Source organism: Nyctibius grandis, chromosome 32, assembly GCF_013368605.1.
Source record: "Nyctibius grandis isolate bNycGra1 chromosome 32, bNycGra1.pri, whole genome shotgun sequence".
In the NCBI taxonomy this organism is placed as follows: domain Eukaryota; kingdom Metazoa; phylum Chordata; class Aves; order Nyctibiiformes; family Nyctibiidae; genus Nyctibius; species Nyctibius grandis.
Genome location: NC_090689.1, coordinates 5,646,895 through 5,670,674, shown reverse-complemented (window position 1 = coordinate 5,670,674; position 23,780 = coordinate 5,646,895). Strand labels below are relative to the sequence as shown.

Genomic DNA, 23,780 nt, shown 5'->3' with positions numbered 1-23,780 from the left:
CTGGCATATACGTTCACTGGGTGGCTTAAAACACCTGAGCCAGCAAGCCTGCTGTGTGCCAGTCACTTAAAAAGAAATTGTTATTTGCAAGCACCAGAGATTTGGGGACTACAGAAATTCTCAGTAGGAACTGGACATCTAACTGTCCTTCTCAAATCCAAGCACTAATATCAGCAGATTTTTAGCGATATATTAAAACTCACGATTCACCTGTTGCCGTAACAAGACCTTCCTAGGCCAGATACAGGGATCATAACAAGGCCTTTGTAAGAAGCAAACTGCTTCACGTCTGCCAGCTGTCAGATTTTTATAGTTTTCTTTGAATTATCAAGTTATCACCATCGTTAGAGACAAGCCACTTGCCTGGAAAGCCCAAGCAACTGTATCAACTCTTCCACTCCTCTAAAGCATCCCCTACGTTTTAACTGCATTAGAATAAACCCTTCAGCTCCTTTGGACCAAGACAGAATTGGACTCTCTTGACCAGCTGGTTACCCATATAAAACACCCACTGCAACACATTCGCATACATCTATGAAAGGAGAAAATAGAATCACTTTATTTTCAGTATACAGACTAAATCCCACCGTAAAATAAAGACAATGAGTGAGCACACACGAATACAATACTCCGCACTTACAAACAGCCCGCTTTTGCCACGTCTGCCGAATCCCTCGCTTGCCATGTGGCGCTCCCAGCTCTCCACTGTCGGTTCCAAAAGCAGCTGCAGGACTCCCAGGAGCAAAGCTCCATCTGCCATGATTCCAAAAACGCTCCCAGTTTGCATGTAAGTGCTACATTTTCCTGTGTGCCTTGAAATACTAGTTAGGTACAACACTATTTCATCATCTCTGCTCCCAAACTACGTGAAGTCCCCCTCCCACCCTTACACCAAAGCAAGAATTACTTCTACAAGGAGGTAAAACCAGCGAGTTGTAGCAATACAAACCCCTCAGAGGTGCAGAACGATGGCATACTGCGATCTGCAGCACGTGAATATGCAGCACAGACAGCAAGACAGAAATACTGACGTTGTACTTAGGCGCATGCACACCATCACCTCCGTAAAGCTTTCTCCACAGTGCGACTCCTTCCACGTCACACGCTTTTTATAGGAAAAAAAAAAGCCCTTCTCGAATTTAGCCCGTTTAAAGCTGCCAACAAGATTTGATGCCATGTGCTATCAACGGGCATGTTATTGCTTGTAGTAAATCAGAGAAGATTTGGACCTACACAAGAGATTCGCTTGCAAAGCACAAAGGTCACCCATGGCCCCTAAGCAGTTCTACAAACCGATCGTTGCAACTGGTATTTCCCGCACCCTCCACACCAGTGGTCAGCTACAATACCCTGCAGTTATAAACATGCGTCGTACCATCCCTCTAGAAAACACAGTCGGTGTCTTCTCTGACTCATATTTAAATACAGAAGAGCAGTCAGCGGAAAGTTACAGTTAATTTTACAAAATTCATCACGTTCCTCTTCGCTCGTTCACCTGAAAAACGGGTGGCCGGGGCTGTAACGGCCAAGGCCAGCAGCGCCTGAGCCTCTCAACACCCACGTGTCACCAGGAGAGGAGCTGACATTATGGCAGAGATATTTTACGTGCCCAGCGGAGCAGACGCATTCTCACCGCATTTTCAGGCTGCCAATGACCTACCTCGCCCACGGTGAATCTGACCAAAGTGTTTAAGAATCCCGTCCTTACATCTCGCATCTCTAATTGAACGTGTCTTTAAGGAGTAATAAAGCAGCTCTCGGGATTTCTTCCAAGCAAACACTGACTCAAAGGCTCAATACAAACTCACAGTGTTACACAGGAACACCAGCCCATTCTAGACCCCCAGTTTTATTTCTGGGGTAACAGCTCCCAAGATCTTCTCTTAAAGTCACATGCTGCACAGCCACTTTCTTTGCTAAAGCATCCTGACTCTAACCCTGGTTTATAGCCTCCTTTGCTAACTATACTCTTCAAATCAGTTCTGATTGCAAATGCTGTCCTTAACCTAGCCAGTATCATAAAAATGATAGATTATTTTCTGTCTACTGGTGCTCCAGATGCAATGCTACCTATAAAAACACACACATAATTCTTCCTGCAGGTGATCCAGACCAGCTCTGCTCTCAACCAGCAGATGGGCGGAGGCGGGCTGTAGATTGCAAAGTCTCCGAGCTTTCCATACCATGAAGTGAGGTAGCAACAAGCAGCCTCTGAAACAGCATCATCTCCGTATTTTTCCCTAGGATCAAATCCCTTTTCCACACAATTTAGTAAGTGAACTAGAGGCTTCTCTGGAGCAGTAGAAGAAGAAAAGAGATGGTAAATAAATAATGAATGATAAGAAAAACTAGGCCAATAGTTTTGCAGAGTTTTCCTTTTTGGTACCAGCACTGAGCGCTGCTCATTTTCAGGTGAAGAGAAATACAAAGCACTTCAGTCTCTTTATGAGCTTAAAGTCCAAGTGACTTCTGCACAATCTGCTTGGCAATTTTGTTAAATTGTTCTCTGTCTTCCCGCCACATCTTGGAGGCGTCTACATTGGCTCCGCTTTCATCGTTTGGCTCTGAAACGAGAAAGAGAGGTGGGCAGACAGGCAACGGAGCAAGACCCCCTCACTTTTTCAGTAATGCCTCTGTACTGCCACTACCCTGTGGCTTTGGCACACTTCCCCTGCTTGGGACTACAGAAACGCCACTAAAGACAATCCAGTGACAGCTGCTGGATTCCCAAATGGTTCTGATTTAACTGATCACAAGAGAATATCACAGCAAGGTCGAGTTTAGGTATAAACAAGGGGCAGAGGAGCAAGACTTTCTTTCGTTTACGCTCGGAGCGGTTGAGCCCCGGCATGCACATGGAACAACACAATGCGGCCCCACCAGTGCCGTCAAGGGTTTTTAAAACTGCACATGGCTCCCTGCAAAATGGTTTTTTCTGGTTCTGCGGCTTCCGAGACACAAAGCCCTCCCAACCAGGCCACCCAAACAGGCTCTGTCACTCTTTGGGATGGCTTGTTCTATTAAAAAACAAAAAAACAAACCAAGAAAACCCCTAGAATGCTTTCATTTCTGCAACATCTTTCATCCGAGGATTTCAGAGCGCTTTACAAAGTACATTAAGCCCCTGCGACTCCAACACTTGGTTTTGTACAGAGGTAAGCTGAAACACGGGATTTATCAGGTTCGTGGTCAGCACGAACTGCTGTCACAGGATTACACGAGTCACTAAGACAGAATGTACATTTTGCTTCACACGCTAGTCCAAATCCATCGCAGCCCAGTTCACCACAGACATCTTGGGCTCATGTTTTTCTTGGCACAGTGCTGATGGTCTGCCCTGAAAAGCCAATAGATGTGCAGGTCACCCATTGGGCTTAAGCTATCTGGAGAGCCAGAGCCCAGAGTTTGCCAGCAGCCTGGAAGCAGCTGACCATCACCGTTCTACACCAATGCTTCCAAAAGCCACGGGAAATCGGGACACACAAGCAGAGAACAAGAGAGACCCGGTGACTCCTTCGCTAGTCAGTCTAGGTAAGGCCACACCACAAGCCAAGTTTTTGGAGGCCATGGAAAGCCCAGCTGTTTGTCTGCACAGGTTCCCAACAGGAGGTTACTATTCTGAAGCTAAAACAGTCCCATGTAAGAATCTGCTGCTTGCTTTTTGATAAACCACGCTGCTTCTAAGCCCTCTAACTCTATCATTCAAAACCAATTCTGAGGGACACGGCTCTGCCCGTGGCAGGCAGTTCAGTGGCTCTGTCCGCTGTGTGGACAAGGATCCATCTTTCAGGGAGCTGGACATGACAGAGCTGATCCACAGCCCTTGCTGGATTTAGGGAAAGGCATTTAAAAGGCTGCACAAAAAGTTTTTCACCCCACCCCTCTTCTCAAGAAGCCTTCCTCTAAACCAGAGATGGCAGAATGGGGTACATTGCCAGCTTGCAAATAACAAACAGAAATGGAGGGTGCTGCCTTGTCACTCAAAGGCCATGGACTCCTGTTTACTGTACTGGTTAAATCTGGCTGGTAACCCTTCAGCTGCTAAAGTCAAACCCAGCACAGGCTGTAATCAACAGCTTTAAGACCTGCAAGAGCTGAACAGACATCACGGCAAATACAAAGACAGTGCACAGGTTTTGTGCACGAGCAGGGAACCAGCTGAGTCTCTGGACCCACCTGACCATCACTATCTGCTCCACTGCTGACGACCTGCCAGGAAAGCAGTGCTGTTGCTCACAAAGCTGGAAACACCTCTTTACTAATTCAGTCTTTTTTTTTTCACTTATTTTCAGAGAACTGATTTATTAATAAATAAATATCAGGGCTTTAAGGACTGTGGTTGCTGCTGAGTAGTTTTAAATGTCCTCTGCTCACTTAACAAATCAAACAGCAAGAAGCAGCTCTAGCTAATTCAGGAACTGCTATCTGAGCTACTGTTAGCAAAAGAGCAGTCCTTACCTGCCAGCATGCTAACAACTGACAAGAGGATCTTTTCCACGCTCTGCACAGGACTCCACCGCTCAGCGCTGCTCTCATATCCCATGGGATCATCCCCAGGAGCATGAAGAATAGAGATGCAAACTCTCCCATCCGGGTAAACTGCATAAGAAGTACAGGGGATTGATTGTTACTCAGTGGAAACACTTGGCCTCTTCAGATCTTTAGCACAGATGAATGTTTGGACTCAGCTTTCGTATGACTGAGGCTAAACCCAGTTTTAAATTTCCTCTTCCAAAGCCAAGAGGATACAAAATCTGAAAGAGAAAAAACTAGCAAAAAGTTCCTTTCAGCAAATTTAAGAAATTTGGGTCATCCTTCCCCAACAGAAGCCTGCTGGGAGCACTCGTGTCATTTAATAACCAGTGACAAGCTCCGTGGAAAAAATGAGAGACAGCCTGGTGGAACAAAGCAACTATTTATGCACAGACATAGCTCCAAGTAGGTAACCAGTCCTAACTAAATCGAAGGGTAACAGTCACACAGCACTGACTGCACCTTGGGGTCCTCCACTGGACCATGGCCATAAAAAGAATTAAGCAAACTCGCTCTGCTGCAGCAAGGAGGGCAAAGTGGTATATGTTATAAGCAAAATAACTCATCTTCTTTTGGACATTACTGAGGTGCAACCAGAAGAGTTCACACTACTTTTTTTTAATCTTGCTTAAAGCTCAGCTGCATTAAAGCGCATGGAAAAAAGGTAACCTAGCAATTAAGGACACAGACATCTTCCCCTCCCACCTTTAGCGGAAGTAAAGCATCTGCAACAGTATAAGTCGTCTTCACAGAGGCTGGACTCCACTGACTTGATAATGAGGCCAAAGAAAGGCTGAAGAGGCAACACAAAGAGAACGGAATTCGAAACACTGCTTTAGCAACATGGCCTAATTCTGCAGCCTCCCAAGGAATGACACCTTTAGCCCAGTACTTTTCAGTGCTTCTGTTCCTCAGGTGACCAAACTTGTGCCATTGCCAGGAAAACAAGACAAAATAAAATGAGGGGATGACCGCTGGAAGCAGTTGTGCTCATTTCCAGTTCCTTCCATTCACCTGGCTAACGTCTGCACAAGCCTGCAACACGTAAATGCTTTGGAGGACTTTTATTTACATCCCCTCCTGCAGCCCCAGGCTGGGGACTGGAGCTGGTCTAGTCGAAGCTGGAAGAGATGAAAACAGCACGTGCTGAATCAGCACTTCTCCTTGCACGTTAGGGACACACTAGGTAGAAGGTATTTCACTTGTAAAGTTACTCTAATGTTTTTATGCAGTGCCTCATTTCAAACAGCTGGACCACAGCAGCACAGTCAAGACAGCGAAAGCCGATTCCAGGAAGACGTACGCATCTTCCCACTTTGTCACTAAGTGCTAATGCAAGACTCGCCATCACTCGCTTCTTTGAAGTTATCTTCGCCAGAGCATCCATGAATGTCACTCTATTTTAAGAGAAGATAGTTCTGCGTTGTCTCAGTTCCCCCTGTACATAACACTAACTGCAAAGATAAGGTAACACAGCAGACACGTTAAACATTTTCCTTGCAATTCCTCACCGGTGGAGAAGTGAGCAGTTAAGGAACAGACAAAGCACAGCACAGCCACCCATTTCTACAGCCTTTCTGGGTCTAACCAGACCATCACAATCCCACCGGAGAAGAAAGATTAAAGTGTCTACTTTAGGTGATCTCAACTTCAGATTAACATGACCCAGAATCAAGGGACTTTAAAGAGCTGAGCTGACCACCCAGTATGTTCCAGTTAACCCCATGGAGGAAGCACCTATGCATAGAGCCATTCTGTAACACACAAGAATCGGGCCGTTTGTGCTTCTCCACACCCCACTCCACCTGGCTATGCTGCATACAAAGCAGCTGCGAGCAGCGAACCTCAAGTCAGGGCCACAACTGGAGCTGCAGAGTATTGCATGGACGTGGATTTGCTCACGGAGACCAGCCCTGTCAAGAAGCTTGGTTGAATTAGTCCAGCTGGAGCAAGGTGTCAATGCAGCCACACTGCTTCCAGGTGCCAAATGCTGCACTGCTGCAGACATCAGAGCTTCAGAGGTGACGCTATGCTGCCTTGGGCATGTCCGCACAGCTCTACGCTGTGACACACAGGTGTGTCTTCCACAGGAGAACAGAAAGATGTGGATTAAACGGGCAAGAATCCGCATCAGTGGTGCTTCGAGAAGGGAAGAAGAACTTCGAGAAGTTGCAAAATTCCTTGCAATAGGATGAAATAAATCGATTCCCAGCTGAGATTAAGATTTGTTTGACGCAAGTGCAGGAACGCCAGCTGGGAAAGAAACACTAGGCAGGAGGGCAGCATTTTCCTTTTGTTGCTCTCAAGTGGCAGAGACCTAATAGCCTAGAATACAGATCCAGCCCATCAAATCTGGGTGAGGACAAACAATCTTTACACAATCCAGGTTGACTTAGCAGATGTCATAAGCAACAATTTTACAAAGAATGTCAAGGCTGACTTCAGAAAGTAGTGCTCCAGGTTGCAAAAGAGGGCTTTAAGGTTTTTACCTGTCCAAGGCTCAAACTTGTTAGCTGTTACTTGTTGTTACTTCAATTACTTCCACTGAAAAGTCTTCAGATACTATTGTCACCATCAGAATTGCAGAGACAAGGCCAGCAAAGTCTTAATATTAAACGCCTGCAAATGTGTCATCTGCTTAGACAGAGTACTCTGTATTTCAGAAAGATCACACCAGAAATGTTACTAAACCCGTGACTTAATGGGGAAAAAGCCATGCTGCCTAAGAAAGCTGCGTCCACACATTGAACAATATGAACAAATTTTCATTCGTTAAAATAACACCAAACTACTTAAATACAAGCCACAGAGCAAGGCTGGAAAGAGTCTGTATTAATTCACTAAATCTCACACCATGTACAGAAGATTTATCTTTAGATTATTTACACAATAGTTACAAGTATTCCTGGAATGATCTTAAAGGCAGTGAAATTGCTGGAACTTTACTGGACTGTTTATAACCAAAAGGTATATGAGGAATAATGTGATAAAGAGAAAGTGACCCTAAGACAGAGCAAAGCTGCTGGACAGCTGAACACTCCTACTGCATACTCAAGGCTGGAAAGGGAGAGAACCCCCCTTGGTAAGGATGCAAAAGGTTGTTTTTAAGGTGCACAAGCTACCCGCTCCCTCGTACGTCCTGCTGCATCACACTCACTGTTCGGATGGAACATCTCGCACGTGAACCTCATCTTCGGAGGACTTAACGGGTAGTCGAGTGGAAAGCTCAAAATAGCAGGGAAAACCCCGTACTCGAAACAGGTGTCTTCAGGACCCCTAGAAACAGATAAAAAGCTATTCATCAGAGTTTTAAATAGTTCTTTCACCCAAATTCTTGTCTAATGAGACAGATGAGGTTTGGGTTATATCCTCTTCTCCAGAAAACAAAGAGTTAACACGCTCTTACCCCACGCCTCATGAACTTAAATCCAAATATGGGGTTTGTGAGGGAAGGGGAAAATCAAAGCTTGCACGCTAAATTACTAGGAAGGTCACAACACTGCTTAATTAGCAGGGTGTGTCTGGATATAATTGGAGTATCTGGCTCCAAGGCATGTTCCAGGATTTGAGCATCTGCACGTCAAGAGAAAGCAGAGGCAGGTGTGGGACTCCTGTGCCTTTGAAGATACTGTTATGCTGCACAAGACAGAGATGTCAAATGCTGGAGCTCTAAAAATAATTTATGAAACCTCCAGAGATTCAAACGGCGAGTATCGAGCATAACCGCACAGAAACACTTATCGCTATCTGATGCAAAACACACAGCAAAATGTTTTGTAAAAAATAAAAACACAGCTCAGGGACCATAATTGCTAGACGCAGAACAACAATGTTGCTTTGGAGACTGAAGGCGTTTAGTTTGCACTCCCTCCAGTGTACGCGGAGAACAAATGGCTTCATCAGAGTTCTTGTAGAAACATTTCCTTATTGTGTTCATCATCTAGTTCAAAGTGCAACCAAGTTGAGAATATAAAGCCAACTATTTTATCCTGCCTACATAAAACATTTTTGGAAGGTGAGCAAAAAAAGTTTATTAGACATGTTTTATTCAAACTTGATGAACCATCTGGAAGTTATAACACAAACACTATCTCCCTCGACTGGAAAGAGCACAAAACAAGCTTCATCACTGAACATCTTAACCAAGGAAACCTCATGTATTTAGTAAAAAGCTCTTCAGTCTGGGAAATAAGGTTTAGGAATAGATTCATGCCTCCTCCTCCCAATCCACATTCTCCATGCCAGGAAGAACATAAAAATTCAAGGACTCCTAACAGTTAAAACTTCTTTTTCTGTAGGTTACCAATTGCAAATTGAGACTAGCAAAAGCTAAAGCCTGAGGAGGCTCACTCTCTTAAATTAACTTTAGCATTTAAAAGAGCTGGCTGGTAGATAAACACAAGACCTACGTGATTTAAATGTGAATATTGACACTGGCATGTAAGAGTAGAGAAACGCACCAACATACTGCAAGAAGGAAAGTTAAACCATCTCAACCATTTTGTTCCCTTTGTGTCCTTTTCCCTAAATTTAGTCGGGATTCAATTCACATCTGAGAGTAAACCGAACGCATTTTTTCATCAACATTTTAATTCCAGCTGCATTTTAAGGGCTTATTGTTGAACTTCTGAGAGTATGTACATACGCACATTGAAAAGCTGGTGGGTGTCTCACATTCTGTTTTGAGAGCAAACACACAGCCTTAAGGGCTCTTTCTGTCAAATACATTAACCCAACACGCTCCATTTTCGGCCCTGTATTATGTGAGCAAAACGCTTTTGTTTCAGCCATTCATTGCTGCCAGGATCAACTTCAAAGAAATTACCAAAGCTAATCCAAGACAGAATTTGCAACCACAAAACACTCAAGAGGCTGCAACATTTAAACAGGATCACTCAAAAAGGACACCAGCAGGGCCAGAGAGGTACAAAACTCAGCACCTTTTGAAATCTTTGCAGAGCAGATGGTGTGAGTGCAAAGTACCCGTCCCACTGAGCAAAGAGCACTGAGCCAACAGGCCCATTGCCTTAAGCACTTCCCATACCCCAGGAACGACAAGCACTTGCCATCACGAACCACATGCACACGGAAGGCACTCACTCTGCACAGGCTTGAGGCGTACAACTCTAAGAAAAACCTTGTCCCAGCCCTGCTCCATCTAAGACTCTTTACAGCCAGCAAAGCAGGCAGTCTCTGCATCTTTTCCCGTGCACAATGCTACTCTACAGACTTCTTTAAAGCATCGGGGAGTGGCCATCAGTGCTCCTACAGCTATTTATCATAGAATCACAGACTGGTTTGGGTTGGAAGGGACCCTAAAGACCATCTAGTTCCAACCCCCTCCCACGGGCAGGGACACCTTCCACCAGACCAGGTTGCTCCAAGCCCCATCCAACCTGGCCTTGAACACTGCCAGGGAGGGGGCAGCCACAGCTTCTCTGGGCAACCTGGGCCAGGGTCTCACCACCCTCACAGCAAAGAATTTCTTCCTCACATCTCATCTCAATCTCCCCTCTTTCAGTTTAAAACCGTTCCCCCTCATCCTGTCACTCCATGCCCTTGTCAAAAGTCCCTCTCCAGCTTTCCTGTAGCCCCTTCAGGTACTGGAAGGTGCTAGAAGGTCTCTCCGGAGCCTTCTCTTCTCCAGGCTGAACAGTCCCAGCTCTCTCAGCCTGTCTCCAGAGCAGAGGGGCTCCAGCCCTCTGAGCATCTCCGTGGCCTCCTCTGGACTCGCTCCAACAGCTCTGTGTCCTTCTTGTGTTGGGGGCCCCAGAGCTGGATGCAGCACTGCAGGGGGGGTCTCACGAGAGCGGAGCAGAGGGGCAGAATCCCCTCCCTCGCCCTGCTGGCCACGCTGCTGGGGATGCAGCCCAGGACACGGTTGGCTTTCTGGGCTGCCAGCGCACAGTGTCAGCATTAAATGACTTGCTAGACAATGAGACTGTTTAGTTGTGTGAGAGATGTTATGAACAACTCTGTTGGCATAAGACATAGCATGAAAATAAGAAACTCTGAGCTCCATGAGCTGACTATCACTTGGGCAAGGGGAAGAAAAGGATGGCGAGTACCTGCCAAAATAGGAGGGAAGAGCGTGTTGACAAGGATAATTAATTCTGTCATCATAGCTTCACGTACATTTGCATATGGCCTCTTATTTGTAAAAAGATGCTGGAAAAAGACCAAAACCCACAGTCATCAGATGCCAAAAAGGGGAATTCCATGCTAAACAAGAGTCATAAGCCTAATTCTACATCTAATTACCTTTCTAGACAGGTTTCTGATAAGTTAACTTCAATTTATACTCTTTAGTTTTCAAGCAATCTTTAGGCTAATAAAGTTCTTAACAATTACATGGTTTTGTGTCTTTTGGGGATAAACTTTAATAGCAACACACAGTTGCATATGGCAACCAAAGAGGGCAAAACTTGGTCCTTAAATGTTGAATTCACGAACTTGCACAACACAATGCAGCCTGTCGGACCTCACACAGGGCTAAGGAATCGAGCAGCATTGTGCTAAACTCTTTTGACATGCTGGGGCTGTTTATCATGATGAATAACTTACCCTGTTGCAAAATTTGGCTTTCATAAACACTCTAATTCAGCTACTGTTTGATGTCTTATCAAAAGTGTGCGTTTTATGCCAGGCTCAGAAAGATTCAGAAAGGTTACCACATCGTATTTTCAGTTCTGGATCTATTACACTCACTTTGGGAACTGTTCTATCATCCAGACATGTCAATACAGCCTTCACATTTCTATGTTGAACATTTATCCAGCGCTGCTGCTGCAGGCAAGAACACCAGAAATACAAATTATTATTACCATTCTTTTAAAAGGTATTATTTTATTTTCAAGCCAAGCTCTCACATCAATCTGTGTAACATTACCCAGCCCACCTCTGAATAGATAAATGGGTAATGTCCTTTTTTTGTATTTGTTTGCCATTACATGTGCTCTACCTTTATACAAATTGTGCGAAGGGGAAAAAAAAGTATTCTTTTCTCTTCATGACTACGCTACTTACTCACTTTTTGCACTTCATCTGTCTAAAATTTGAAGCCAACTTTACTTTCATTTCCTCGTCTCCACTTCTTTCATTCCCACAATCTCACACAGCACATTTGAGATTACAAAAAATTGGAGAAGATTATCACAGACATACATAAACAAGTCATTTAGCTTGCTTTCCAAACGCACACAAACACTTCTACTAATAGAGTTTGGTAAGGAGATGCAAGTAACCAAACATGTTTAGGGTAAACACGTTCCTATTGTACCACAGCTTCAGAATTTAGCAGATCTTAAAATATAATTTTATTATGACACACACACACAATACAGAAACCAAAATTAAAGAACCTCCGCCTCTCATTTTGTGCTGACAAAGACCTGAAGCTCAACACTCAGCACTTTAAAGGGCTTTCAAGTCTGCAAGCAGCTCCTCTGTTGTTTAAGAATTTGTTATGGGAAACATCAGAAAAAGTATTATCTAGGTAATGAAGCAAATCCAAAAGCGCTTCTGTGCGTCCCCCGTGAAAGCCCTACTCAACCACACAATCTCTGCTACAAGAAAGTACCGACAGGCAGGAATTTCCTTCACCATTCCAAGAAGTACATTAAACCCTCTAGGATTTCTACACTCCAAGCAATGCACAGCTGTCTGAACTGCAATTCGGTACACTGCAAAGCACGTGTTCCAGAGAGCGATAACCATCCCACTTGCAGAAAGAGAAAGTGTAAGACACTGCAGCCAAAATCTTTGGTGTCAGGCAACAAATTACCTATTTCCATGCTAAGTGTTTTATTTTCAGGGGACTGAGCTACCAGGAAGTACAACCTGTTGATCACAGGATAAATTGCTGCACTAAGCCGAAGCATTTGCCAACTCTTCGGATCAATCAACGAACAAGCAGTGGTAATCCAAACCTCTATTTACCAAGGCCTAAAATAACTCAGAGGCTCACGCTTGCCAGAAGGCAGGATCACCCACGCAACCAGCTTGTGTGGAATAGGTGATGTGCTGCAGCTTGGTACGCTTTTGTGTTGGTTGTGTGTCTGATCCCAAGACAGAAATCTTGGTTTTCATCCCTAGACAACACACTCCAAGCAAACCAAGCTAGGAAAATTCTGCCACCCATGCTAGCTGAGAATCTCGTTAAGTCAGCACTTGGTGGTTGCAGTGAAAACCTGTCAAGAGCACAGCAGGCACGCTGCGAGCGGGGCCACAGCCACGGCCACCACCTGCTGCTGCCCCGGCGTCCTTGGGACCCCCCGATGTCCTCGGGACGCCCCGGCCCTGGCTGAAGGAAAGGAAATCACCAACTCTTACTAAAGGAATCTTGAAACACAAGAGCCTGGATCTACCCTAACAACAGACAGAATCACAGAATGGTTAAGGTTTGGAAGGGACCTCTGGAGATCATCTAGTCCAACCCCTGCCAAAGCAGGCTCACCTAGACCATCAGCTTCAAGACAGACTTAGCGAGCTGGAGCTTCTTTGGCTTTTAATTCTGTAGCATTTGTGTAAGTTATCAGACCCAAGTGATAAAGGTCTCTTTTCCTCCCCACTACTGTTTTAGAACTTTATTTTGTAAAAATCACCAGTTATTCCAGGTACTCAAAGCTCCCAAAGAAGGGCAAGGCATGAGTAAGAGAGTACAAGCAAGAGAGAAGACAACTTTTAATATGTTGGGCAAGGAGATTTTGTGCTTTTACAGCAAGTTTTGCTACGAACAACCACACCCACCAGTTCAGGAGTGGAACGGGGGGACACAGCTTTGTAAAGAAGTCTTTGTCACCCCCCAAAACACAACAGGTAGCAAACAGAGCTATTCACCAACAGAAAAGCTTTCTACGCAGAACCACTGCACCCAGCACCTTTTCAACACCACCCAATTCATGAAATGTAAAGAACTTCAAAAGTTTTTTTAAATTTGAATACTTTTAGACCAATCCCCTTCCATTTTTCTAGAAAAAAACTGAATAGTAAGTAAACTATTTTTAGACATTGTTTTCTTTTTCTCCTATCACTGATAATCTGTGTATTTAGATTACTTAAAATCTTAATCTACTTAATCTACTTAAAAACATTAGAAAAACCTGTCCTGTATTCGCAGTTGAGTAATGTTCCCAACAGGCTGGGGTGCTCTACAAGCAATTCATCGTTTCCTACAGAGTTTATATACACAACATATATCCAAGGGAGCCCAAATGAAGATTCCTATCAAATTTGCAAGTTACTTACACTGAATGTTGCTTATTATAATGACACCTGCACAACAAATGATCTCTTAAGTTCCAGTGCTGCCTCTGTCACACTGTTTAAATTCCAAGTATAATTCCCAGTTTGGGGCAGAAAAGAAGTTCCCAGCTAAAGGTAGGCCAAGGTCGATGTTATGCAGAACTAAGGTTTTTTTTTTTTAACGTCCTTGCTCCCCTAGAACTGTAGCGTGCAAGTGCTGATTTCAGATACAAAACAGTATTAACTCACATAATCAGGGCTTCCCACTCAAAGAAGTTCTCTTCATTCATGGGACCTATTAAAAAACAAAACAAAACAATCCTTAGCGCTACCTGAACGCAAGGCTACAACTTCCCAGGGCACAAACCCTGCTCAGCTCCTCACCTGCTACGATCCCTTCTGGTGGGTTCAGGGTCAGCTCTGTAAAAAAAAAAACACAAGGAAGGTTAACATGACCTGCAAGCCCGAGCATTTCGGCTAGTGTTTGGGTGGACACGGCTTAGCAAAGAGGCCACCACTAGCAAACACCCTTGGAGAAAAGCTTGAGAACACCACAGGAGGAATGGTGACTCCACCACGGCCCTGGGCAGCCTCTTCCAGTGCTTGACAACTCTTTTCATCAAGACATTTTCCCTGATATCCAATCTAAACCTCCCCTGGCACAACTTGAGGCTGTTCCCTCTCGTCCTATCACTTGTTACCTGGGAGAAGAGACCGACCCCACCTCGCTACACCCTCCTTTCAGGCAGTTGTAGAGAGCGAGAAGGTCTCCCCTCAGCCTCCTTTTCTCCAGGCTAAACCCCACAGGTCCCTCAGCCGCTCCTCATCACACTTGTGCTCCAGACCCTTCACCAGCTCCGTTGCCCTTCTCTGGACTCGCTCCAGCACCACAAGGTCTTTCTTGTAGTGAGGGGCCCAAAACTGAACACATGATTCGAGGTGCGGCCTCACCAGTGCCGAGTACAGGGGGACGATCCCTGCCCTAGTCCTGCTGGCCACACTAGTGCTGATTTCTTCACGCAAGACAGTTTTCTAGACACAACTATTTGGCTTTTTTGCTTTTTCAGGCTCACAAAACTAGTCTTCCCGGGGCAACAATTTAAAACTCAGAAGGAAGGATAAAAAAAAACCCACAAAGCATGGGAAACACTCTGCTTTTGGAGCACTGTGGTATCCGCAGGTACAAACTCAACAGCCCAAAGAGAAACTGGGTTGTATTCCTGCAACCTCTCTGCACCAATTCAGCCTTGACAGCATCTCGATACAAAACCCAAAACGATGCAAAAAGTTGGAGAAGCAGAAGCAAGAGAGATTTGCCAAGCAGCTCTGTTCCTTGAATTCAATTCGACTCCCTCTGCGCGGCCTGGAAAACGCGAGTAAAAAAAAAAGCAGCAGCAATAAAGCAGCCGTGGCTGCGCACAGCAAGTTTGCATCCATCAGCCCTCACTTTCTGTAGGAAACTGGTACAATTCCCAATCCGTACAACAACCTTCAGCATCACTACCTCATTTCAAGCCTGCTGAAGCCCAACACTCTGCGTGCTGATAAAATAACAACCAGTTTTTCTACTATCTAATGCAATGACCATCAACTTCCAGTTTCTGAAGTCCTGTGGGGTGGTAGCAGCTGGCGAGGCAAAGTTCAGCCGTGCAGAGGCAACCAGCAGACCTGCAGTCCCTGGGGGGGCTGGACACCAGCCCTGCAGCTCTGAGCGAGACGTGGGGCAGCCAGCGGGACCGGTGGCAGGAGGTGACACTCCAAGGGTGTCAGACCAGAGAAGGTGACAGTAATTAGGGCAACTTAAATAAGGGCTGGGAGCTGCTTCTCTAGAACAGTGTTTCCTAACCCCTGGACTACTAGTGGCCCGTAACACACAAAACGCAGGCACAGGAAATGCCACACATGTTCCAACGCATGAAAATAAGCACGAACGTGGACCCGGGGAGGATGAGAAGTCACAAACCGATCAATGAGATGCTTGACCTAATTTCTGTTAAGCTGTACGCGAAAATTGTGGCTAGCGTGCACAGAACAGCGCAGAGATTTTTGTCTTAAAACAGCAAAATTACTGTTGGATTCGAAACCATGCTGAGATACGCCGGACAGGAAAGACAGCAAACCTCTTCAGTTCCCTCAGCTGGCCATTAACTTTGGCACAGGCCTCTCTGATTGAAGTTCAAAAGCACAGCAGCAGCTTGAAACCCAGCATTATGGTTTCCCACGACGTCCTGACGTTAAGGAGCAGGTTTTTCCAGCTTGATAGTGGGTCTCTAACAGCTTTTCTTGTTGATGTTTTTAGAGAGAAAGAGGGAGATGTCAAGCCCTGGGAGCTCCTGGAATCATTTTGCTCCATCTTGTGGCTCTCTAAGAAGAAAATCCCTCTGATATTTCCCATGATTTCCCTTGAAAAGCCCAGCAGCCTCTGCGACTGCTCGGTGGCAGCTTCTGCGTGTCCCCCGCAGCGGGCAGCCCCACAGAGGCGGGCCGTACAGCTCTCCAGCCCCAAGGAAAACCAGGGTGATGGGGAGCAAGAGCCAAACCCTGCCGAGCAAAGGGTCTTGACAAGGACAGAGGTTCAATTCTCCACTCCACCTTGCTCAGCTCTCCCCTCGGAGACAGGATAAAGAGGTTTTCATCCTTAAGGATCAGTCAAAGTGGTAACTGGGCAGCGCAGGGACACACGAGCTTTGATTTTGCGTGGCTGACTATGCCTGGTCATCGAGGAAGGACAAACCCCTTTCCCACGTGGCTGGTCACATCCTGCCCTGGGATTTCTCTAGAGCTGTTTGGGAGTGCAGCTTTCGGGAGCTACACAGCATGAATTGCCAGTAGCTGACACAGCATCAGCTGCTTCAGTCTTACCAGAGCCTCCAAAACAGGCTCATTCTAATGGAATGTCAGGGGAAAATTTTTCCAATTGTTTTTAAGTGAGCAGCAGAAAGCACATGATCAGAGCATTTGTTTTAACCTTGCACTGCAGAATGACTTTGACAACTCAGCTAGGCCAACCAGCTTCCTACCCCACTCTCCTCTGCCACCCCATCCCTCTGTGGCTGTCCTCCAGCGCAGGTTGCGTGGCACAAGAGGAGCATGCCAGCAGCTGAAACAGCCCACCCTCCGCTCTCCACAGCATCCAACCTGGGGGTAACCTCTGGCCAGCCTGAGTTTGGCCTCCTAGCCTGCAAGACCCTCCCCATATGCATGGTTTAAAGTTTTCCCAAGGACAGCTCACCCACGACAGCAGCGTGCTGGCACACACCCACACCCCAGCCACCATCACCTGATGGCCTCAAACACTGACATGCGGTTTCTGTTCCTGCGTGCACTATCTCCCAGTGAGAGCAAGAAGCTGAGCCCTCTACCCGTGCTGAGCATGGACAGCATCCAACACAAGGCATCGATGGGGGAAACGCGGAATCCTGAAGCTACACCAGCTACTTGAGAGAGGCAGCTTGCACAAACTCAGAGCCACCTTCCTCGATCCCCTTTCTCCAAGGGCCAAAATCAGCAGAAAGACTTTGCAGAAGCCCTTGATGTGACAGCTCCTTGCCCATGGCTGACCGGTGACTGTGGGTCCAGGGAAGTACCTCCAAGGAGTGGAACTTCACAATCCTGAGACAACCGAGGCGGGAGCCGAGCTGTCAGACACGGAAGGGCCCTCCTGCTGCGCTGGCACTGCAGCTCCTTCACCCTCACTGGGAGCTGTGGGATCCCATGGCTATGTCGGAGGGCAGCCCCTGTTCCACAGAGCATCACGACTTCCACCCACTACCAGCGGGCAGATAACCTCTTTGGGGCAGGCAGAGCTGGGCCACCACCTTCCTGTGCTGGTGTTTTACAAGGTGCTAACTACCAAGCTGCCATCAGCAGAAGCCAAAGGATAAAGCAGCCTCCCAATGCACCCAAGGAGTACCTCACCACCAGGCAAGCCTTCAGGGTTCCTATGGAGCAAACGCACGAGCAGCAATGTCCTGTTAAGGGATTCTGAGAGGCACAAGGACAAGCAGTCAACAGGGAAAAAGGGTAAAACAGAAAGCAGTTTTGAAAGAGGTAAAGGGGAAGGCAACGAACAGTCTCTGCGGAAAACAAACGAGCGGCAGAGTCACGAGGAGAAGCTGAAGCTGGCAGCTGCTGCTGGAAGGGAAGGCAGATAAGGCACCAGGTCACTTACACATCACCACAACCCCTTCAGGGTGCCCAGGGTCTGGGGGTTTGTGGACGGCTCTCTGCTCAGACATGGGTGCATGCTGGAGGAGCCCCCCGTGGTGCAGCCCACCGGCTGATTCAGGGCAACGTCTCTCTTAAGCACTGGAGAGCATTTGGAGCAGTTTTCACCTTTGCATCCTCCACCAGGCATCCTGTTCGGTTTGTAGGGTGGTTTTGCTGCACACAGCCAGGGGATTTGCTTCCAAATCCAAACACTATGAAGTCCCAACTTGTGGCACCAGAGCTAAACCTGACTTTAAAGCCTTGTTTGTAAGTCAGAGACTGAATGAAATGGAGCTGATACTGGTGAAGTGTAACGCGGGGCAGATGTGCTCATTCCCTTTTCACTTCAAGTCATTATAGGCCAATTACGCCGTGGCCTAAAGGAGGAGAACACAAAACACACCTCCTAGTTAAAGCGGTTAGTAAGACTGATCACATTCTTAAAAGAAAAGTTCAACAGTATGCTTCCTAAAAACTGTATCAATTCAGCCTATCTCCAAGGTGATTAAATGCACAACACTCAGGAAATATTAAGGGCACATACACACTTCAGTATCTGACAGCATCCAGACTGCTTGAAACAAGAATCTTATTCTTCCTACTCTGCCAGAAATTCAGCTTTCTCCTCTCTTCTCTGACGTAGCACCCAAGGGGCACAAGGGCAGTTTGAGCTCACGCAGACACACGGCGCAGCGTGCGTCTGAGATATTGCCTAAGCGTTGTGCTTAGGAAAGAGCATTTTCAGAGCGGGTGTAACGGGGACAGCCGCAGAGGCCTACAGCAAACGTTCATCCCTCTCTTCTCCCCCCGGAGAGAGCAGCTCATCGCAGCCCACACCACTGCAGCTGGAGCTTTCTGCTGGCTCCACACGAACTCCATCCGAGCACTAAGGGCAGGAAGCACCCACCGAAGTGCTGCCAGGTTCTGTTCTGTACAACGAAGGAGTATTTTTGCTGTGAACTCTGAAATCTCAGAATTAATGTAAGTGTCATGTTTTTAACCCACCAGCACTCCCAACGATACCTGTTAGCATTACAATCCACTGCTCTGTTCCCTGTTTGTACCAGAAAGGAAACACAGTGCACACAACGAGGCACTCCAACCCTTGTGTCTCTACAGATTTGATTCAACACTTTCAAAGGAACCCATCCGAGATGTAAAAAGTTCAGCCAGCGACAAGACATCTGCAAGATCATGCAGCCAGGAAACAGGAAATGCAGAAAAAGAAAGCTTCCATCTCTTAACTCTCACAAACACAAGCTGCTCTTGAAAGACTAATTGCAGGCTTCAATACTATTCTAAATCTAGAATTAATGACAAACATATGCTCTAACAGAAGTTACGCCCTTTTTAAAGCTTTCAAAAAAATCAGATATTATCTAAATAAGTTCTGACAGAGTAGAAAAATACTCAAATAAATATGAGACAGCAAATAAATATGAGACAGCAAAAAGTCAGCACACTCCAACCATGCAAACAAAGATCTAAATCAGGACAAAAAATAAATCCACCTCACCTCACGTGAGACAAAATAAATCCACCTCACGTGGCTGCCCACAGCCACATTCCCTTCCTTCTCCACAAGGAAGGGAGAACAGTGCAATTTCACAGCCTCTCCCAAAATGGAATCATGTATTTGGGCTCCAACAGGTAGAAACTCCTCACAACGCCAAGCATTTTTCACATAAGGTCACAACAAACCTGTATTTAAAGATTTAAACACACGTGCACATACACAGAGAAAATCCAAGATCAAAACTAAAAATAAAAAAGCAAGTAAGGAAAGAATGAGGAGTCTGGTTAACAAAATATACCCACCAGCAAGGCACTGACTGCCAAACATCTCTGTCACAACCAGAAGCGACTAAAGGGAAGAGATAGAGAAGGAGAAAGAGGGAAATTAAAGAAAAAAAAATTGTGTGCACAAATATAAATACATAGATATAGCCAAGATTTCATGCAAGGTGGCAACCAGGAGAAGGGGGTCGTTTAAAGTCATCTCCACGCTCACATTCACCCAGGGCCACGCAGCACTGGGAACACACATCAGGAACATGCATTGTCAGGAGGGAGATGGAAGTTCATGGAAAGCTGAACCTCTGACTACAGCCGTGGCCCCAGACAGGACTTTCTCTTTTTCCACAAAAAGAGGCAGGAGAACTACGTACAACTAGGAACTATTTTTATTTCTCAAAATAACTTTTGCTCAAAATTTCTACAGGGCAAAACAGGTTCTGAAGAGCTACAGCTGCCCAGCCTTTTGTGAAACACTCAGGAAGGGTTATGATTCAGGCTTGATTCTGGGTTTTGTAGCAAAATTTGATTACAGCACCCACTGAGGGAAAGTAACAACCCTGGAAAGGCGCATGCAGCACAGCTAACCCAGGCGGCCACCAAAACAGAAAAGTTTGGCTTACCCTACTTCTGTAACTCAGATCTCCAGGAGTCAAACCACTGCACACTCAGTCACTGTAGATGACATGCATTTTTTTGTCGAGACTAGATTTTATTAGAACTGGGAAAGTATTTATAAAGGAAAATCAAAAAAAAACGAGGTTCATGGTAAGTGTTACCCTGGGAAACCATGCAGAGAAGATTCACCTAATGTCTGCCTGTAGCATTAAGTGAAATTCTTTTTGACGCTATTTAATATCACTTCTTCCTACAGAATTCATTCCTACAAGACATTCTAGTAAGATCTCGGAGCTTCTCAACAACAAAGGATCAAAACCGGTTTTGGGGACTAAGGGGATTTATGTAAGAGAACAGATAAAAGCAGAGTCGAGTCTTTTTGCAGTTGCCTTTCAGGTCAGCGCTTCTGGATTACAACAGAAAAATGCAGGTTTCTAGGACACGCTGTCAGCACAAGCTGTACTCGCACAACCAGCTCTGTAAATGAAGTGGAGCCCCCATAATCCACGGGGAAATGGTTCGAGACCTGCTAAGCCACTTAGACACGCATAAGTCTATGGGACAGGATGGGATCCACCCAAGGGGACTGAGAGAGCTGGGGGAAGTGCCCTCTAAGCCCCTTTCCATCATTTACCAACAGTCCTGGCTAACCGGGGAGGGCCCAGGGGACTGGAAATTAGGGAATGTGGCACCCATCTACAAGAAGGGCTGGAAGGAGGATCTGGGGAACTACAGGCCTGTCAGTCTGAGCTCAGTGCCAGGGAAGATTATGGAGCAGATCATCTTGAGTGCTATCATGGGCACATACAGCACAACCAGGCAATCAAGCCCAGTCAACGTGGGTTTATGAAAGGCAGGTCCTGCTTGACTAACCTGATCTCCTTCTAGGACAAGATGACCCCCTTACTGGATGAGGGAAAGGCTGTGGATGTGTCTTCTCAGACGTTAGTAAAGCCTTTGACACCGTTTCCCACAGCATTCTCCTGGAGAAACTGCTCATGGCCTGGATGGGCATACGCTTCGGTGGGTAAAAAACTGGCTGGATGGCTGGGCCCAAAGAGCTGTGGGGAAGGGAGTTAAATCCAGCTGGCGGCCGGTCACCAGTGGTGTTCCCCAGGGCTCAGTGCTGGGGCCAGTTCTGTTCAATGTCTTTATCAATGGTCTGGACGAGGGGATCGAGCGCACCCTCAGTCAGTTCGCAGATGACACCAGGTTGGGCGGGAGTGTTGATGTGCTGGAGGGCAGGAAGGGTCTGCAGAGGGGTCTGGACAGGCCGGATCGATGGGCCGAGGCCACTGTGTGAGGGTCAGCAAGGGCAAGTGCCAGGTCCTGCCCTTGGGGCACAACAACCCCCCGCACTGCTACAGGCTGGGGGAGAGTGGCTGGAGAGTGCCTGGGGGAAAAAGGCCTGGGGGTGTTGGTCGATGGCCGGCTGGATATGAGCCAGCAGTGTGCCTGGGGTCATATTCCTGTGCCCACCAGCATCCTGGCTTGTATCAGCACTAGCGTGGCCAGCAGGACTAGGGCAGGGATCGTCCCCCTGTGCTCGGCACTGGTGAGGCCGCACCTCGAATCCTGGGTGCAGTTTTGGGCCCCTCACTACAAGAAAGACATTGAGGTACTGGAGCGAGTCCAGAGAAAGGCAACGAAGGTGGTGAAGGGTCTGGAGCACAAGTGTGATGAGGAGCGGCTGAGGGACCTGGGGGGGTTTAGCCTGGAGAAAAGGAGGCTGAGGGGAGACCTTCTCGCTCTCTACAACTGCCTGAAAGGAGGGTGTAACGAGGGGGGTCGGTCTCTTCTCCTGGGTAACAAGTGATAGGATGGGAGGAAACATCCTCAAGTTGCGCCAGGGGAGGTTTAGATTGGGGATCAGGGAAATGCCTTCAGTGAAAGGGTTGTCAAGCACTGGAAGAGGCTGCCCAGGGCAGTGGTGGAGTCCCCATCCCTGGAGGGATTTAAAAGCCGTGTAGATGTGGTGCTCAGGGATATTGTTTAGGGATATTGTTTAGCGGTTGACTTGGTAGTGTTGGGTTGATGGTTGGACTCAATGATCTTAAAGGTCCTTTCCAACCAAGACGATTCTGTGATTCTGTGAAACGACCTTCACTGGAGCAGGAGGCCAGTTCTTACAGCCTAACGCCACTCTTTCCCTGCTAAATGCTTCTTTTTGCCTCCATTCTACACCCTTGCCTTAAATAAAAGCCAGAACATCAGAGGCCAAAAGCAACTAGGTAAACAACCAAATTTCTTGTCAAAAAAAGGCACCTTTGGACACCTCGAAAGCTCACTGGGGAGCAGATCACCCACCCTGGGAGAAATGGGACGTCCCAGAGGAACGCAGCCCACAGCGGCAGGTCCCTGCTCCCTGTGGTGGGGCTGGCAAAGGTCACCGCTCGCCACCCCCTGCAAGTCACATCTCAAGCAGACTTTTAAACAAACAAACAAACAAGTCTACGTTGTTGATCACTAAATTCGGGTTTAAATGCTGTTACTGACCGCCACGCTTCCATTAAGGTGTCGGCAAACACACCTAATTATCTTTCAAGTAACCAAGCTCTGCAACAGAAGCTTCCGTGGCTGCATTTTGTTCCACCTGGAAAATTTAACTGGCCCAAAATAAAACCCCGGAGGCCGGGATTCCCAGGCCTCCCCCACGGCTGAGCTCCCCCTGCCACCACCTGCGGGGCCGGTGCGCAGGACGGTCTCCTTACAGCAACGGCGAAGGGAGAAAAACCCCGCCGAGGACGCGGGGCCCTCCGCGCCTCCCCTCTTCCACAGCCGCACTTCAAAGCCCCCGGTGCCCCCTCACCCCCGCCCCGGGTGGCTCTGTGGGGACGCAGGGAGGGCTCTGCAGGCCGAGGGCAGCGGAGCAGCCGGCGGGGGCTGGGACACCGCGGCCGGCGGAGCACAGTGAGGTGCCCCGGGCGGAGGGAGGGAGGAAGGGAGCCCCGCGGCCTGCCCCGCCGCCGTCACCGGGCCTGCCCGGCCCGCGGCGTCCGCCCCCCCGGGCTTTCAGAATGCTCCCGTCAGGCGGGGCAGCGGAGGGTGATGACCAAGGAGTGGCCGGTCCCGCCGCTCCCCCGACTCACGCTTGTACTCTGCCATCAGCCGCTTCAGCGCCGTCCCCGCCATGGTCCTGCCCCGCCGCTCCCGCCGCCGCTTCCGGGCAGGCCGGCTAGAGAGGCCGGCGGCCTGCCGCTCTACCCCCGGCTCCTCCTCTATGGTACACGCCCGGTCCGCCAAGCGCCGGGCGGGGCGGCGGGGCCGCGCATGCGCAGAGCACCCTCGGGGCAGCGAGACTCACTTGGGGCAGAAACAGCTCAATTGGGGCAGAAACGGCTCAAGTGGGGCAGCGGGCGCGTGAAGGCTGCGCGGGCATTGGG

General features: G+C 47.5%; 1 protein-coding gene across 5 annotated transcripts; it reads right to left on the bottom strand.

The window, feature by feature from the left end:
* Positions 1 to 527: 527 nt before the first annotated feature.
* UBE2G2 (ubiquitin conjugating enzyme E2 G2) lies at positions 528 to 23,568 on the bottom strand. 5 transcript variants are annotated; one of them, XM_068421073.1, is made up of 9 exons: positions 23,487 to 23,508; positions 20,403 to 20,454; positions 19,804 to 19,849; positions 19,502 to 19,686; positions 14,161 to 14,196; positions 14,026 to 14,071; positions 7,691 to 7,809; positions 4,459 to 4,599; positions 528 to 2,564 (listed from the first exon to the last, which is right to left on the bottom strand). In XM_068421073.1, exons 6-9 carry the CDS (start codon positions 14,064 to 14,066, stop codon positions 2,452 to 2,454), a joined length of 414 nt encoding a protein of 137 aa, XP_068277174.1. In that variant the 5' UTR covers positions 14,067 to 14,071; positions 14,161 to 14,196; positions 19,502 to 19,686; positions 19,804 to 19,849; positions 20,403 to 20,454; positions 23,487 to 23,508; the 3' UTR covers positions 528 to 2,451. The 5 variants fall into 5 exon arrangements, with proteins under 5 accessions (XP_068277174.1, XP_068277175.1, XP_068277173.1 ...); XM_068421074.1 differs by lacking the exon at positions 23,487 to 23,508 and adding an exon at positions 11,242 to 11,319 and having other exon boundaries at positions 20,403 to 20,418; XM_068421072.1 differs by lacking the exon at positions 19,502 to 19,686 and having other exon boundaries at positions 23,487 to 23,515.
* Positions 23,569 to 23,780: the final 212 nt, after the last annotated feature.

Excerpts from the sequence above, each read along its gene's own strand:
- UBE2G2 (XM_068421070.1), bottom strand. The coding sequence starts at position 23,529 with ATGGCGGGGACGGCGCTGAAGCGGCTGATGGCAGAGTACAAGC. Across the intron at positions 14,197-23,486 it reads GCTGATGGCAGAGTACAAGC|AGCTGACCCTGAACCCACCA; the intron begins GTGAGTCGGGGG and ends TTTTTTTTACAG. Across the intron at positions 7,810-14,025 it reads GAGTGGGAAGCCCTGATTAT|GGGTCCTGAAGACACCTGTT; the intron begins GTGAGTTAATAC and ends ATCTGTTTCTAG.